General features: G+C 53.9%; 6 protein-coding genes across 6 annotated transcripts; 1 reads left to right on the top strand and 5 right to left on the bottom strand.

The window, feature by feature from the left end:
* Window positions 1–79: 79 nt before the first annotated feature.
* Window positions 80–926, bottom strand: ACRALDRAFT_2028858 (uncharacterized protein; the record flags this gene model as incomplete). Its single annotated transcript, XM_071020559.1, has 3 exons — window positions 80–467; window positions 555–694; window positions 765–926. The coding sequence occupies 3 exons, from the start codon at window positions 924–926 to the stop codon at window positions 80–82; spliced, it is 690 nt and encodes a 229-aa protein (XP_070873468.1).
* A 1,454-nt stretch (window positions 927–2,380) lies between these two features.
* ACRALDRAFT_1070228 (uncharacterized protein) lies at window positions 2,381–3,286 on the bottom strand (the record flags this gene model as incomplete). Its single annotated transcript, XM_071017745.1, has 1 exon — window positions 2,381–3,286. One exon carries the CDS (start codon window positions 3,284–3,286, stop codon window positions 2,381–2,383), a length of 906 nt encoding a protein of 301 aa, XP_070873467.1.
* Window positions 3,287–5,018: 1,732 nt separating this feature from the next.
* ACRALDRAFT_1032120 (uncharacterized protein) lies at window positions 5,019–6,026 on the bottom strand (the record flags this gene model as incomplete). Its single annotated transcript, XM_071014919.1, has 4 exons — window positions 5,019–5,096; window positions 5,203–5,347; window positions 5,516–5,716; window positions 5,887–6,026. 4 exons carry the CDS (start codon window positions 6,024–6,026, stop codon window positions 5,019–5,021), a joined length of 564 nt encoding a protein of 187 aa, XP_070873466.1.
* Window positions 6,027–6,563: 537 nt separating this feature from the next.
* ACRALDRAFT_1042092 (uncharacterized protein) lies at window positions 6,564–9,304 on the bottom strand. The gene is made up of 14 exons (XM_071015243.1): window positions 9,093–9,304; window positions 9,015–9,028; window positions 8,896–8,951; window positions 8,789–8,842; window positions 8,634–8,732; window positions 8,469–8,521; window positions 8,331–8,411; window positions 8,220–8,236; window positions 8,026–8,164; window positions 7,708–7,969; window positions 7,627–7,645; window positions 7,412–7,571; window positions 7,224–7,306; window positions 6,564–7,082 (listed from the first exon to the last, which is right to left on the bottom strand). Exons 1-14 carry the CDS (start codon window positions 9,113–9,115, stop codon window positions 6,892–6,894), a joined length of 1,251 nt encoding a protein of 416 aa, XP_070873465.1. The 5' UTR covers window positions 9,116–9,304; the 3' UTR covers window positions 6,564–6,891.
* A 743-nt stretch (window positions 9,305–10,047) lies between these two features.
* On the bottom strand, window positions 10,048–12,035 carry ACRALDRAFT_1076150 (uncharacterized protein). Its single transcript, XM_071018477.1, has 2 exons — window positions 11,794–12,035; window positions 10,048–11,714 (listed from the first exon to the last, which is right to left on the bottom strand). Exons 1-2 carry the CDS (start codon window positions 11,882–11,884, stop codon window positions 10,342–10,344), a joined length of 1,464 nt encoding a protein of 487 aa, XP_070873464.1. The 5' UTR covers window positions 11,885–12,035; the 3' UTR covers window positions 10,048–10,341.
* On the top strand, window positions 11,945–16,200 carry ACRALDRAFT_1093431 (uncharacterized protein; the record flags this gene model as incomplete). The annotated part of the gene is made up of 31 exons (XM_071019671.1): window positions 11,945–11,974; window positions 12,067–12,082; window positions 12,136–12,184; window positions 12,225–12,263; window positions 12,307–12,360; window positions 12,414–12,433; window positions 12,471–12,519; window positions 12,567–12,588; window positions 12,626–12,641; window positions 12,677–12,779; window positions 12,820–12,924; window positions 12,995–13,026; window positions 13,052–13,136; window positions 13,188–13,281; window positions 13,304–13,541; window positions 13,573–13,660; window positions 13,715–13,971; window positions 14,021–14,061; window positions 14,155–14,236; window positions 14,313–14,339; window positions 14,380–14,500; window positions 14,540–14,590; window positions 14,721–14,768; window positions 14,828–14,869; window positions 14,932–14,971; window positions 15,019–15,116; window positions 15,189–15,363; window positions 15,389–15,836; window positions 15,877–15,927; window positions 15,994–16,119; window positions 16,145–16,200. 31 exons carry the CDS (start codon window positions 11,945–11,947, stop codon window positions 16,198–16,200), a joined length of 2,703 nt encoding a protein of 900 aa, XP_070873463.1.
* Window positions 16,201–16,234: the final 34 nt, after the last annotated feature.

Here is a 16,234-nt window from a genome sequence, read left to right as displayed (position 1 = left end):
TATCCTTTTGTTTCGTTTGTGTTTCTTTTTTCAACCTTCTCCGTCTACGACCACCTCGAATAGGCTGGCAAGATCGAGCCTATATGGTGAACTGAGCAAACAGAACACCACATATTGACCAGATTAGCAACCAGTTGATCTCGCTGCGGAAGCCAGCACTTAGGTCCGTCTCGACGGGCATTGGTTCGGTGCCGGTGGGCAGGGTCCCGTCGTACAAAAAGCCGTCAGTAGCGACTAATTCTTCGGTGGACGTCGGCGGCGAGAGGATATCATTCGTGGTCGTTTCTGTCGGTTGTTCGGCCAAGGTGAGCGTCCCCCATTGGACTTCGGTCCCAGTCAACGTTGATTCCCAGGTGACCTCGGTCGGGCCCGTATGGATGCCGGCTATGTATCCGCTCCTCAAACTCGAGTACGCCGAGCAGGTGGCTGCGGTGGTGCCGCCCAGTTTGCATTCCAAATTGACGGTGCTGTTTTGCCTATGGGTTAGCATTGGCCATAGTGAGTGGCAGGCGAGGTGAGGTGGGTGCGGGCTTCGACGTGGAAACGGAACATACTAGGTCGATGTTTTTGTGCCATCGAATCGCAATGTCTGATTGCCCTCAGCAAAGATAAAAGGAAACTCGAGAGCCAGATCGCAGTTGTGTGATGCTGTTTGCGGGGCGCAAAAGATGGTGTAGGTCGTCTCGTCGGCATTCTACCACCGGAATGGTCAGCTAATATGCACGGAGAACACGCAGACCGGGCTATCTGAGTCTCCTTCTTACACTTGTAACAATACTCCCCCGGACCAAAGACCAGGACTTGGACGAGTAGTACGGTAGGAAGACCGGAGCCGTGACGGGAGCCGAGGTTTCTTCTTCGGCGCGGCTGCCGCCTGTCGCGAGACAAAGCGAGAGCAACGCGAGGAACGGCTGTGGGTACTTCATGGTCGCGGGAGAACGAGGGCCCCCCAAAGACTACCACGATTGATCGGTTGGCGGTTTTCGGGCCGTGGCAAGTCGAGAGGTCGATCGATGCGGGACACGAGGAAGAATAGGTCGATGTTCAATGGATTGGGCTTCGGTTGATTCGATTTGGGGCGTTCGGTCGACCAGAATCGTCGCTACGTTGTGGTAGATGCGAAGGAATGTAGTCGAGAATACACCGTCGCGATATGCGAGGACCTTGGAGGACGTTGAGGGTATTTGAGGTGTCACTCTATGAACGACAACCGGAAACGAAAGAGCCGCAGTCAAGATCGAGATCGTCGACGAAGAGGTGAGAAGACAAGACGGGTGGAAGGAGGAAAGACAGGAGACTTTGGTGGCTCCAAGGAAGCAGCGAGGTGAAAGTAATTACTCCGTACGGTGTCGTCAAGGCTCGGCATGCGATGGCGCCCAGGGAAAACGAAAAACGAAAAAGAAGAAACAAGACAAAAACCCAGAAGAATACTGATAGCTAAAAAGAGGAAAAGGATCGGCTCGGTGAGAGAGAAAGAGAGTTTGGGCACTTTTTCCTGTCATCTCCTCTCCTCTCTTCCATTTCACATTCTTCGATTCTCTGGGCAGGCTGCCGGTGTGCCGTCAGTCCTCCACTGGGCATGAGAGCCAAGGTCTGGGCTTGACGGCTGCTCCATGGGCGCTGGTTGGAGGACGCCGGGTTTTCTCATGTGCGCCAAGTGCCAAGACCCTTGGTGGTGAACCCTGGTTGAAGCTGAGGGGCAAGCGGGCAATAGGTATTCGTAATTACAATAGGTAGAGTCCCTCTCTTGTGTGTGGAGTGTAAAGCAGGGGCATGGAGCCGAAACTGCCGACCGGGACGGGGCGGAGCAGGAGGGCAAGACGACCATTAATATCGAGGGAGTAAAAAGGTAGGTCGTCGAGCGAGAGATGACAAGCAACAGAGCGGGCGGGCCGATGCCGGCCAGAGAGACATTATGTGAGGAATGGAAAGACTACGAAGTATACGGAGTACCTAATACTGAGAAATGCCAAGAATGGTCGCGACTCTTGGCCGGGTCACATTGGTATTGTGGCCAAGTACACTGTACACTCATGTGTGATCATGTGCAGACGTCTTGAGATGAGACCCACAGTACAGTATGAAAGCATTGCGGATACGGAGTATTGTGTATGTAACTCGGTACCTGGGTACCTAGGACAACTGGCCGAGTCTTCTCCATACCTACCCGGGTTGGTGGGGTGTAGGTCAGAGCTTGAACAGAGGGTTTTGCTCTGACCAGAGCCAGGTCAGAGGTACAACTGTCAACATAAAGTTCTAAGACTGTCGACAGTCTGACCAGTCATCGGGCTCTGACCTATAAACCCCTAAACCCGGGTAGGTATGGACCTGGACCTTCTTATGCTTCTGTTCCTTAGAAAGACGCCTCGCCTCATCCTCCCTAGTCCACCGTCTCCGGCCCTCTGAGGTCCCCTCCCCTCTTCATCAGAGACCGCCTCTCGCCCTCCCGGATGAGCTCCTCCTCCACAACCATCGCGTGCTCCCCCTCGTCGACACGCAGGCCCGCACAAGACGTGATAAAGTCGCAGAGCATGGCCTCGGCCGCCTGCGCATTGCCGCTGAGAATGTGATTATCCCCCTCGAACAGCTGGATCCGCCCGTTCCTCCGGTCACCGTACATCGCGTACAACCTCTCCGAGCACGTCGAACTCAGCGTGCGGTCCGCCGTGCCGTGGAGGAGCAGCAGCGGCCGCGGCGCGAGCTTGCGTATCCCCTCCGTCTCCGCCGTCTGGCTCGCCACCGTCGCGCAGCCCACCACCCGCTCGTCGCTGCCGCCCACCGTGAACACCGGCGCCCCGCCAAACGACCACCCCACCAGCACGAACCGGTCCAGCCCGTACGTGTCCTCCAGGTACGCCATGGCCGCCCGGACGTCCTGCGCGCAGTATCGGTTCCGCCCCGGCGCCCGGTAGTCCAGCCGCAGCGTCGGGATCCCCGTGCTCAGCGTCGCGAGCTTGCATGCCAGCGACAGGTAGATGGAGCTCGGTCCCGTCACGCCGCCGCCCGCCCCGGAGACGAGAATCGCCGCTGTTCGATGGTGCGTCGCCGCGGCCGGTTTGACAAAGTCCGGCGGCATGTGGAGGAAGCCTGACACGAAGCCATCCAGCCCTTCGTCGACGTTGATGGTGAGGGCTTCGATCACCGCTGCTTTGTGGACTTTTTTTTCCAGCCTATCAGCGTGCGGCGGGCAGGATAGCCCTCTGTAGTCGTTTATCGACTTTTCTGTCGTCTTGTTGGGGGGCTCTGGGCCCTCTGCGGACAGGGAAGTTCGCGCTGTCGTCGCCATTTCTTCGTTGCGTCTGTTCGTCAGATATCTGAAAGGCTCAATAGGACGTTCTCTCATCTCTCATCTCCAGATCAATCGGAAGGGGCGAAAGGGTCCTCGGCATCTTGCCAATGTGCCATATTGATTATATAGGGGGTTAGAGTTGCGTACGTGTGGCCAATCGCCCTCATCATGATGTCAACTCATCGACGAAGCAGTCTCACGTAATGCGCCATTGGGATACCAGTAATTACGTCCCTTATTCCCGTACGAAGTACACCCAGCTAGCTCGTCAAGTCGAGCTAAATTCGTCCGACGTCCTATGCCCTGTTTCCTTGCTAGACGCCAGAGCCTCACTTCGTTGGTTTGGCACGGGAAACATCAAATCCAGCAGCTGTGATGTCACAACTAGGCGAATCTCATAGATAAAGTGAGTAACTGCACCTTTCTGACAAATGAGGATGAACATGACAACCATGACCTCTGTTGGAACGTTTGTGTGGGATGGTTGATGCCATTAGGTCTGTAAATCCGGCCACGTTATTCGAAACCGTGAAGCCTACCTGAACACTGAAAAGCATCAACACGAAATGATACAATGGTTCGGCGCCGGTAAAAAGGATCATCGGGCTCTTGATTCACTGCTTAGACAACGTACTTACAGGTGCTTAATTGCCTCTGGTTCAGTATCGGTGAGATTGGAAGACAGGGTCTTGATGTGAATGGAAAGCAACGATACCTGATTTTCGAACATGCCTTCAAAACGGCCGCATGCGAGCTCCCTGAGGGTGTAACTTATAAGATAGTCTACTCGCCTTTCCAGGCAACGAGGAGCCCCGGTTTCCTGCATCGTACAGCAGCCCTTCTTCCACTCGGTCTCCAGGCCAGAACGCCACACTGTCTCTCGCCCATCAATAGACAATTAGCAATCCGCTTTCCCAAGCCGTCAAAATGTTAGCCATCGGTGCACTCATTGGCATTCTCTTCTTCGTCCTCATCATGGTCAGTGGCATAGCGGGTTGGTTATATTGGACATACGCCAAAGCGCAATCTCCACCGGGCTCTCGACGCAGCACAGAGCATGGCGAGCATGTGTAGGCCTGGACTGGTTGAACTAGATGGTTCATGAGAGAAAAACGGCACTCATCCGAGTGTGAATCCACACGACTGGCTTGTTTGTTCCCTGTCCTTGGTCGCCCAGGGCTTGCTCCGGATAACCCAGATTCTCTTCATGCTGGGGTTCTCAAATTGGAAACAAGAGCTGGCAAGTCAAAAGACCTTTAGACAGGGCCTAGTGGGCAACACCGGTGTCTCTCCTGGGTACGTGAGCTGTTCCTCGGCTAACCTGGGCCAGAACAATGCTTTAGCCGCCATCTGCGCACTTGCCTAACAGCTATGCGACAGAATCTACACAATATCACCCGCCGTCGAGGGGTAAGGACCATCACAGAAACAACGTGATTAGGTCGGCTCTGGGGAGACTTTCCGCGTGTTGACGAAAAGCTACATGAACAACACCCACCCTGAGGCTACCTGAGCTTGTGGGGATGTCAGGACAGTAAACTGGTGCTCAACCAGACTCAACACCTTTCGTAACCTGAAGCACTCGTAACACAAACATGACATCAGAAAATGATGAAACGACATTGGATATCACGCAGGTGCGTCTGCTCAAAAGCTCAAGTTCATGCAACCGAGTAAGGTCATGGTAAAGTTCGGCGGCCAAGGAGGAGGATTTGAAGCCATCGATAAGTCAACCATCTGCTTCTTGCTCGTCGACGGGATCCTCCCTCCCGTCGAGCCAACTGGTGCAATGGAGACACCGAAGGGCCTGGCCATATTCCCGTCAGTCGCTGAAACGCCATCTGACTTGCAATAATGAGAACGGAGGGGGAAATTTGACAATGGTGTGTATATAGAACAGCGGCGAGACCCACCGCTTCGTTGACGCGTTTCTTGCAATACTTGCACTTCTTGGTATGCTTGATGATGGGGTCCGTGGAAAAAAGCTGGTAAAAGTGCGCGAGACCCCAGAGGGAGAGGCCAACACAGAAGAACGAGACGGTATTGTTGAAAAACGAGCTGTGGGACGTAGTCGCGTTAGCTGTGGCGATTGGCATTATACGGGGCACGTCAGGACAAAGTGCTGGCAACGGGAGTCAAGTTTGGCTCATGGTTTTCCGGGGAAAAGTCGATCAAAGACCCGCCTGAAAATACGCAGGCAAGACGAGAGAAGAGGTACGGACTTACCCGTAGGCGAGGACGACGGCGCCATCGTCCTTGGCCCGCGCAAGGGTGGTGTAGCCCTCCTCGCGCTCATATTCGGGGCCAGGCTTCAGAACGGCAAACTTCTCTTCCATGTTACGGTTGATGGGGAAGATGACAGACAGGGGCGGCATAAGGATGTTATTCACAAACGAATTCACCAGGGTGGTGAACGCGGCAGCCAAGCTGTGAGGAGGCCGAGTTGTGGTACATGTCAACATTGAACGGTCATCGATATCATTTGGTTCATACGCCGGGTGCGTGGCATGGTTTGAGACTAGGTATAAGAAGGGGGGGAGAGACGGGGAGACGGGGCAAGGCGAGCAAGAGGAAAATATATGGGTTAGGTTACTAACATGAGGCCGAAAGCTATCTCGAGGATGTTCCCTTGCATGGCGAAATCGACGAAGCCCGACCAGAGGCGACGGGCCCTGTTGCCACCGCGGGCGAGGAGGCTCGCCTCTTCATCGTCGCTGGAATCGTCAAGACGCGGCATGGTGCACGATCCAAACGAGCGGAGGCGTTCTCGAAGGAGAAATGACATGACAAAGCAGAGAAGCGAGGCGAGGCAGCGGGTGCAAGGGGATTGTCGGATTCGTCAGTCTCTGGCCCAACGCCACGCGGAAGATGGCTTCAGGCCTCGTAGAGTGGGAATGGGCAAGTGAAGTCGGTTCTACCTTGCACCAGCGATCTTCGAGAGGCAACGGAACTCGATGCTTGCTACATATATTGGAGGATCCCCGACCCCTCCATGCGAAGGAAAGTCACGTCTGTGCGCTTCACGGCACTCCACTTGCCATGCAATACGATGCGATGCAGCCGCGGCGCGAAGGAGGATTCGAATCAGTGAAAATAGACAATGTGAATGGAGGCTGGTTGAACGCGGCGATGTGAGAAGTAATCCCCGGGAAAAAAGGGGAAGCGCCGAAAGCCGGTTCTGGCGACTTGATTACTAAGGTGGAGTACGTACCGTGTTGTATACAGTATCAGGTGGAGAGTTCACTGTACTTCAGGATACCCACCCAGTCTGGGCATCTGCCTCCCTACCAAGTCTGCGACCAGAGCTCAATACTTGTTCAGACCTTTACGATTCGCGACTGTATACTACGAAAACCTGCGTTGAGGCTCTCGCTATGCGCAGGAAAATCTCTCGTGTTTGTAGATGATAATAAGTATGATGTACAACACCGCCTGTTGGGTTACCGCAACATGACCATCAAGACCTAAAAAGTCACATTGCAAATCGCAGTCGGCCTCGGAGCAAGAAGTGGACGGCCGGACCTAGAAACGGGCTCCGCCCAGCTTCTCTCGCAGCTTCATAGAATGAAGATGCCCAACATGGTCAACTTCATGCATGGCCCTCACGACTCGGTGAGAGGAGTGCCCTGGGCGATCTTGCTCTCGCCATACTTCTTGAGGCGAATCGCCTGGATGGCAATGAACCCGCTGGTGTCCATGGGCGAGAAGGTGTCAAGAGAGTCCATCGACGAATCTTCCTCGCTGTAGAGGTTGCTGGTCTCGCTGCTGCGGCCGATCGTGTAGGCATTGCCCTCTGTAAATCACGTCAGTAGTGCCCTTTCAAAGGAGGTCTGTGCTCCGTGGCAAATGGGCGACAATCTGGCGAGGGTCTGGCGAAGGAACACGCGTAACAAAATCCAAAGGACGTGAAAAGCCAGATTGGGATGATACATACTGTAAACCATCATGCGGACAATTCCGTTCACGTTTTCCTGGGAGGCGATAATAGAGTTCTCGACAAACTCCCTCTCCGGCGAGCTGTCCATCTGTTAGCATGTTGGAAATTAAGACGACCTCGAGATAGGACGCCTGAGCCGATTCGCCAGTTCGGCTTGCAAGGGCGAAGCGGGCGTGGGTACTTACAAATACATGCCGTTGTACAGCTGTCGGCTCCAAGAAGTGGTGCAGAACTGGTCTCGGAGTTCGCGAACCTTGTTGTCCATGACCAGGCCTTCGAGATCGACGTGGGCGAGACGAAGGATTGTCAAGCCCGGTGAATCGTAGCAACCTCGGCTCTTCAGACCTACGGCATCGTTAGCTCAGAGCTCTTGTGACGACAGGAGAATACCTAGTCATACCAATGAAACGGTTCTCGACCTGTTTGAAAGGAAGGACTTTGTTAGCCACAATCAGACAAGAGAATAGCCAAGAAGACTCACAATATCAACTCGTCCGACACCATTATCGTGGCCGATGCGGTTGAGAAGCTTAAAGAGCTCCACGGGCTCGGTAGCCTCCTTTCCGTCTTCAGTGACGACCTTGGTGGGTACACCCTTTTCAAAGTGAATCGAGAGGTGATATGGCTTATCAGGGGCTTCGAGCGGATCAACGGTCATCTTCCAGAGATGCTTGGGCGGCTCGTGATCCGGATCCTCGAGGATGCCAGCCTCGTAGCTGCAGTGCACGAGGTTCTCGTCCATGCTACATTGAATCAGTTTCGCCCAAGTCCCAGACAAACCACAACGGACGCAACTGACCTCCACGGAGCTTTGGGAGTCGAGGAGACGGGAATGTCGTTAACCCGCGCGTACTCGAGGAGATCCGCCCGACCCTTGAATTTGCTGATGAAAGCCTCGATCCTCCAAGGAGCGATGATCTTCATCGAGGGTGCCAGTGCTTTGAAGTGTTAGTGGATATCCCGAGAACGAAAGATGAAGAGAGTAGATGGTACCTAGCCAGGCGAGCTCACTACATCATCTCACGTTAGAGCAAATTCATAAAAGCTACGATAAGGGGATCATCGGGGACAAGTGGAGGGTAGCACGTGGATCACGAAACGTACAATCTGACTTGGTCGTTGCCCTTGCCGGTACAACCGTGGCTCAAAATATCGCAATTAAACTCCTGGGCGACGCGAACTTGTCTTTGCATATGTTAGTAAATGTTCTCCTGCCTGGGAGATTGCCGGGGTTTTACTTACTCGCGAGCGATAATGGGACGGGCCAAGCTGGTCCCTAGGAGGTACCTGTCCTCCTGTATGAATATCCCTTATTAGTATGGCCTCGTTTATGTGGTTGTCCCTGGGTGTTAATGGTGGATATAGCCTCTGTAAAGTCCAGAGACACACCGCCTGAGGTTAACTTACGTAGATGGCATTGCATTGGACAGCGCGGAAGACCATCTCAGTGACAAACTGGGCCTGAAGGTCCCGAATGACCATCCTTTCGGCACCAAGCATGAGTGCCTGTTGTTGAAATTAGCGTCTTGGTTGATGACCACGGGCAGGGCGGTATGGAATACCTTCTTTTCAACCTCCTCCCAATCTTCCTCCTGGCCAACATTGGCAAGGAAGCACTGTATCGCGGTCAGAAACGAATAACCCTCAGAGTGAAAGGAACTGAACATACGACGACCGTGTAGCCATCATTGATCAGCCACTTGAGGATGGTGGAGGTATCGAGGCCTACAAGAACCGTCTATCAGCCATTGGTTGACGGATGAACAGTCCCAAAGCTTAGGAACATACCTCCGGAGTAGGCGCTTCATATTATGTCAGTTGGCTATTTCATGGAGGCTGATGAGAATGAAAGGCCAGAAAACTCACAGACAAACGCGGCCCTTGGACATGATTGCGGCTTCTGGTAGTACTTGGATGATTGATTTCTTTAAGCCGAAAAACACAGACTGTATTTCCCGGTATAATTTAGAAGCCGTTCAATGAAAAGCAGCGTTCTTGGGCAGGCGTTATGACGAGGTTGAAAATGGTGAACGTCGAGTGGAATCGGTGAACCCTGTCTTTTGCTCCATCCCCCGGGCCCGAGGAAAAGTTTTGTGGGACACCGCCCTTGTGTGAGTAATAATTCCTGGTTTGTGCGCTGTATCCGGTATCGGAGTGACAAGGGCATGAGTTCAGTGTACTTTGTACCTGGTTATGAATGACTCAGAGGAAATACGCGGACAAGTACCTTGCGAAGATGAGGAAGGCTTAAAACACCAAACCGCCGAGCACAATATAATACCCTTTGGGATAAAGCCCCTGAGGTTGGCTTGCCCAAACTACACGCGTACAGTTTTGAGATTAGCGATGCAAATTACCATAAACTCGTGTCGAGGCCGAGTGACGAGGCGGCAAGACCAGCCCAAGCTATGAGCCAAATGACCGACGGAATGACGTGTCAGCTCAAGTGAAACGCGTCGGAAAATCGCCCAAGTTCCATGGGAAGGCGTGACTACGGATGAGATCAAGGTGTGGGAGAAGAATAAAATCAAGACTACCGCGTGTCTTACTTCGAGGTGGGCGCAGGGGCCGAGAACCATAGGAGAAGCGGATACGCGTGTCTCGTGATAATCATCACTCGGCGAGGCAACGGGGATGAGTATGGAAAACGGTTACGGTCGATCGCGGTGCAGCTGTCCTCCCGCCGTTCGAATCACGACGCGATATTTCAGGGAACATTCGGCAGCATACCCACCGAGGTTATCAACTCGGCCTCTCGAGCATTCTTCGTGCATTTATTTGCTTCATCTCGCTGGGCCAGTGTATGAACTTGCTAGCCTGCCTGGAATGGAATTGAACCCGGCCGCTTTTTCTAGCCCCTGGCTAGCCTAGCCAAATTCCCATCTTGCCAATCCTGCCCAGGCTTCGACCTACGATGGTCATACTGGCCAAGGAGGTACTAGGAATAAACGCCTAGTGAGCCACTCGCACGACTGGTTCGGGGAAGACGTCCATGGTGTTCGCTGAAACCTCCTCTCAGGGTATGTATATGACACTATTGATAAGATACTTGCCCCTCGAAGCATGTCGCTCCCTTCACGACAGCGCTCCGCTGGATAAATGTAGGGCGTTGTGGCTATGGGGCATCCCTGTCAACGTGGATGAACCGTCCTTTACCCGCCCTCTGCCCTACGATATGCTTCTCAACCCGCACCGCCGTCGAGATAACCCGGGCTAGTTCAGCCCTGTCGGCCTGAGGTGTGTCCTCGCTGATGCCGAGCCCGTACCGCAGCCGGAGAGTCTGCATCTTGCCCCAGTCGCCCGTCCAGTCGATCTGGGTGCCATCACTATTGTGCATGAGAGCGGCGAACCAGGCCCCACAACCAGTCAGGTCAAGATATTCGAGCCTGTACAGGCTCTTGCTCAGCTTACGGAGCAATATAATGGCCTCGGACCAGTCGTCGTCGACTGTGTGCGAATAGGGACCGGTCCCTCCGTACCGGTAGGCCCGGCCCTGGGCACCCACGACGGTCGTGAACTTTGCGTTCGGCGTCAGGCTGGGCTCCGGCCAGTAGGCCAGGCTCAGGTGCGTCAGGGTGGGAAGCTTGGAGGCCAGGGCGAGGAGTTGTTTCCACGATACTGTGGGGGATTCTGACGGGCTGACCGCGAGGGAGAGATGGGTAAGGTTGGGAAGGAGCTGCTGGGGAAGGGGGAGGGTGTCTGCAGCGTCCCACGAGTCGTGGACGGTTTCTGCAAAGGATTTTAGTTCGGGCGGAAAGAGAGTGTTTGTGAGCTCTCTGATGGTTATGGACCGGCCAACTGAACCTGACAGATTGAGGATATAGAGATCTTTGTTTAGAGAGGCCAGTATTTCGGAATTGGGATACTGCTCAGAACCGGAATGTTGTGACCGATCATGAGCTTCGACATGGGCATCAGCATTATTGGTGTGGGCATCCCTCTCGTCCTCAACCAATGGCACGGGTAGTAGGATGCTTTTCAGATCAGCAACTGTGACACCTCGATCACCCCATAGACTGAGGTACTCGATCAACAGAGACCGCACGCGGCTGTGTAGCGAGGCCAGGTAGTATCGATTGTAGACACTCTGAAAGTCCCAACCGCTTACCATCTGCCGCAAAAGTCTGTCCATCAGGGAACCGCGCTCTGGTGAGTAAGCCCCAGGTAGCTTGTGGAAGTCGACATGGCGTTCATCGCCGCCCTTACTCCGTCTCCCCGGCCGAGGGGCATTGTCATGCCTTTCTAGCCAGCTGCGAGGTGGCCGTGGCCCAGGGGGCAGCCGCCTTCCTTGATCATCGACTCGCACGGGCCTCCGAGGTGGAGGGGGAGGAGTCTCGGGGATTTGGAGGATCTGCCGGAGGGCTGGGGGAAGAGTCGCGGGCAATGCGCTGGATGCTGGCGACGCGATAGAAGATGGATGGTTGGACGAAGCTAGAGAAGCCCGACGTAAGTCGGCCAACAGCTCGTTCACCCCTTTCGGCTGGTCATCTACCCGGGATATATTTAGTCACAGGGAACAAAAGGCTATAAGACGGCTGGGCAGCGAGGGTTCGGAACTCGGAATTACCGGCCTGGGTCGATCTCGTGGACCCGAGAGACGCTGGAGCGGTGGATGGCGGTTTGGAGTACTTGGCTTGGTGATGTCGTTTCTTGCGCATGTCACAACGCAGTCGCGGGCCGATCGCGTGGCTGAGCTCCAAGATTTCAGCGTACGAGGTATGGGGGTGAGAACAGACGGGGAGGTGGGGGTGTGTGTGATATAAAGTCGAGATTTTCTAGCAAACAATTGAGGCTTAGGGTAGAGGCAGAAGGCTTTGGGAAAATGCGCGGATGGTTGTAGGTGAGGTTGGAGAGATGTCACCATCCCCTCGTAGTTGCCCCGTTTTTAGCTTGTTTATAGTCTCCACAGCGGCACTGATTCCGCTGTCCCATTTAGGTCCTGGCCCAGACGACTCGATGTGATTATATCTTTCCCATCCCTCGCGAATGCCATGTAAGAAATTTTGCCTCTTCGATTATCTTCATACCTACCTCGGAGTCAGCTATAGGTTGTCGTGGCGACGTGTCTACCTCATTACAGAGCATCATTGTACAGTAATCAGTACAGTATGAATACGGTTGGTCGTATCTACACGTGTAGGTAGTACCGTGCCCGCCCCTCCCCCACAATGATGGGTCACACGTTAGAGATGAGAAGGCTTCTCAAGGTGAGCTAGAGTATGTTGTGACACCGAGGTGAGTGAGCCAACACTGCCCTCCTCCTCACCCGTCATACCAGACCTACCCATGCAAGGTAGGTAATACCGTATTATTTCCCACCATACTACACTTGATATGCAGGCAGAACAAGCAAAACATGAAAGTGAGAGCAATCAACAAACACCTGGTCCGTGCTGTAGGTTGTCTCGGTAGAATGTACCTCGGCAGCTATGTACCTGCATGGTGAACAGGTCACCGGGCATCAGCCATCATGCTATATTTGGCCGCACTGCTCCGTGTCGACGACAAGCTGGACTGCATGTATGCCTGGGGCCCGGCTCCCTCTGATGACCGGTGTACTTCGTAGTCACGATTCATGGACGACTCGCTGCAGCACTGCCCGATTGCTCCCATCTGCATGCGCCAATGGATCGTTTCCTCTCAACGTCTTGACTAGCAGTGCGCACTCGGAGATCCCCTTCCAGACAGGCCCGTTCCCGTTCTGGCACCTATCCGAAATGTACATCTCCATGCATATCACTACTTACCATGTTGGCTTATACGGGTAGATACACCTTGAGGCCGCATCCCAGGCCACTATGTTGGTGTTCGTTGCACAAGGACAGCTACTGCCGACATGCTCACGTGGAGAGCAGCGCCCCGTCAGGTTCGTCTTAACAAGCCACCTTCCCCTCCCCCTCCCTCATTTCTGTTCGTAATATATCCGCTGTCTCGCGTTAAACGAAAACTGCCGCTTGGGAGTTCTGACATGAACGCCTGCGCCCTTCTGTCGGATGGACCTAGTGGGGTGCCAGGAAAGAATGATCTGCAACCCCGAGCCCTCCATGTCCAGTCTGTGACACGTTCCCTGGCCTCAGCTGAACACGACATCTGCGTCTTCTAAGCTCAATACTGCGCCTTTTCGTCGAAAGGGCAAGGACCAGGCCGTCTATTATGTCGGCGCCGCCTGCAGAAACCTGCTTTCGCCGGTCTTTTGTTTTGAACTTGATCCCACAAGACCGAGCGTTTTGTCTTCTCTGCTTCAGGTCAAGCAACTCGTCACCACATCGAAGTATTATTTTGGATGCCAGATGGCCCCATACCAACATGGACAGCGTCCTCGCCTGATTTGAGCCGCCGCTGTGAGAATGTTCCAGTAATCGAATGACCGTGTTCATGGGCACTGCGCGAATTTGTCCGCCGGGGGGGTTGGTCTGGCAACCCAATCTGACGCAGTGCGTCCTTTTCCCTTCTCTCTTGACCGGACGGACCACTTGAATCCCGTTCAGTGGACGATTCCGTTACGTATGCAGGTACTGGCGACCTTCACTCTCTCGCCTGTCGGAGACACAAGCTAGGCAAGCCCCGCAGCTTCTTTATTCCACTCCCTGGCGTCGCCCAACCTGGTCTGAACAGAAGCGGCTTGACCGCTTAACTTCGAATGTGGCCGGGCCCGCTGGCAGCCCAGGTGGACACCGCGCTGAAGGTAATTTGATGGTCCATGAGGTCGCACACACGATCTCGTTCAACGTTGCATACTCGAGTCGTGTGCTCATTGGCATAGGTAGATACCTATACCAGCATCAAACTGACAGAGAAAAGCGGGGGACGGTACCTCTCACACGGTGTTCGCCAGGTGGGAATCCCTTTTGGGCGCCCCCGGGCCCCTTTTTCCTTGTTTCCTTATTTTCTTTTTTTAAAAAAAGGAAATGGCCCATAAGGGGGGAAGTCAACAGCCCTCAAGTTGGATGCTGAAGAGAGGAACAAGGACATAGCTAGTTCGTTAGCCACGTTGAACTGGGCAATCTCGGGTTGGGCTTAGGCCTCTTTAGACTGTCGTTGGGTAGAGATAGAACTCTAGAAGTACGACCGCCAAAGAGGAGCCAGTGGTCTGTCTGCAATCAAGTAAGTTTGGTCCGCATAATCGGAGCACTATTCTGCGGTTAACTCTAAGTACGAGGTATGAGCTTAAGGGGAGAGGGCCATGTGGGCATTCATGGGGCTGGAATGAGGATCGCCGAACCTGATCTGGAAGGGAAAAGTGAATGGGCATGGAAGCTGTCCTCATCTCTAGAGTGAACCGATACGAAAGGAATGTCCGAGAAAGCTGCAAGCATGACGGACCCTTCGCGCCTGGTGAGACACTTATCGGCATATGAACGGCAGTAACACGTATTTCGGCGTGAGCAGGCCGAGAAATAGCTGCAGTAGAATCTTTGACTTGTCGTCATTTCCATGCAGTCAATGGCTAGCATCGCTAATAAGCAGCGCTATGCATGTCATCGGATTCCCAAGACCGTTGAGATGGGAGCTGAGAGGCGAGAGACAAGGGATAGGCGATGAGTAGCAAGCTAGGAACGTACTGCCCATGCTAGCCGTCCATTGTGTGATATCTCCTGTAGCTTCTCCATCCCCCGTACTCAGGATTCGAATGCTTCATCAATGTCACTCGCTTTCTACGGAGGGCAGATTGGTCGGCCACGAAGACCTGGTCAACTTGCGTGAGCTCGACGGGGCTTTCTCCTCGAAGCACATCAAATGACGATGTGTGAAGGCGTTGGGAGCTCGTCAAGTGATGGGTAGCACCACCTAGAAACGCTGCAATCCCGATCTCGATTTACCCGCATCCGAGTCGGCGGCAAAGCCCAGAAAAGGCATGATTATCAGAAAAGCCGGCTTTGTCATTTCCCAGTGTGTTGGTGGCTCTGAGTAAAGATAGAACAGAAGGAAAAGGGCGGCTAGGGACAGCCTTCGCAATGGAAGCATCGCGGAAGGGGATACGAGATCAAAAAATACAGTGAACGTGGCAGGCGTCGAATGCCGCCCTGGAAGCCTGCAGATATCAGAGGCGGCCGGAGAGAGAAGAAGCCGCAAAGCTGCAACAGCACAGGGCAACATTGTTGCTGAATCCATTGTGAGCGAAAAGATCTCGGATGAAGTGAGAACCGATGCTTGGGGGTGAGACCTCCTGTGATTGGTCATTGGGCGCACAACAATCCCCACCCCACCACCTTCACAACATAATCGGTTCATGGCAAGTGGGTCTGTACTGCAGCGGGGTCATTGGCCCTATCAACATCGTTCTTGCCTCACCGGCCTCTTGGCTTCTTTTGACCGAGAACTTTTACCGGCAATTCCTTCCCCCCAGACCGACTCTTCGAAATTACGACCTAATTATACATCTTGTTACGGTGTCGTCCCCATCGGCCTGCCACGATCAACAGAATGCAGCTGGAAACTCCACGCCCGCGGCCCAGGCCTGTTCACGTTCTGAGATTAGACTTGACACTCATGACCATGACGTCTGTCCAACGTGGGTCCCCGCCGAGGACAACGGACCGCTCCACTCCCAGGCCGAACCACTATCCCAAGTCAAGTCTGTCAACACCATAATACAACCGACCAGAAAGGGTTGGTCGTACTAGCAGCACTCACTCTATGCCACCCCGAGATTTCTGCTCATCAATCGAAACAACCAGCGAGCTACATTCACTCACGCCCAGTCACCGCGATAGCTACAGTACGCCAGTCGTTAATCGGCGGAGCGTGCCTGACATCCCTGGCGAAGAGCCGGGAAAGATGCATGTTATGCATATCTTAATTTGGGCCTTCTCGTGTACTGTATGGGTCCCTATTCGCAGGCCAGTCATCGACGCCTGCGACGCCGCCCAACCTGCTGGTATCCGCAGCCCTCGTCTTGACTGACGCTTCTTGCAAAGTGGCTCGCGTGCCACAGGCCCACCAGCTGCCAGACATTCCCCGGCATTTATTCTAACTCATGGCGACGCCGAGAGGAAGACCCTGGAACT

Source organism: Sodiomyces alcalophilus (genome assembly GCF_042370955.1).
Source record: "Sodiomyces alcalophilus JCM 7366 unplaced genomic scaffold ACRALscaffold_6, whole genome shotgun sequence".
NCBI classification, from domain to species: domain Eukaryota; kingdom Fungi; phylum Ascomycota; class Sordariomycetes; order Glomerellales; family Plectosphaerellaceae; genus Sodiomyces; species Sodiomyces alcalophilus.
Note: the sequence above shows the minus strand (reverse complement) of the source record. Positions and strands in the feature narration are given on the sequence as shown.

Excerpts from the sequence above, each read along its gene's own strand:
- ACRALDRAFT_1042092 (XM_071015243.1), bottom strand. The coding sequence starts at position 9,115 with ATGTCCAAGGGCCGCGTTTGTCT. Across the intron at positions 7,970-8,025 it reads ACTCCCAAAGCTCCGTGGAG|CATGGACGAGAACCTCGTGC; the intron begins GTCAGTTGCGTC and ends GATTCAATGTAG. Across the intron at positions 7,083-7,223 it reads TGTCCGCATGATGGTTTACA|AGGGCAATGCCTACACGATC; the intron begins GTATGTATCATC and ends CGTGATTTACAG.
- ACRALDRAFT_1076150 (XM_071018477.1), bottom strand. The coding sequence starts at position 11,884 with ATGCGCAAGAAACGACATCACCAAGCCAAGTACTCCAAACCGCCATCC. Across the intron at positions 11,715-11,793 it reads CACGAGATCGACCCAGGCCG|ATGACCAGCCGAAAGGGGTG; the intron begins GTAATTCCGAGT and ends TATCCCGGGTAG.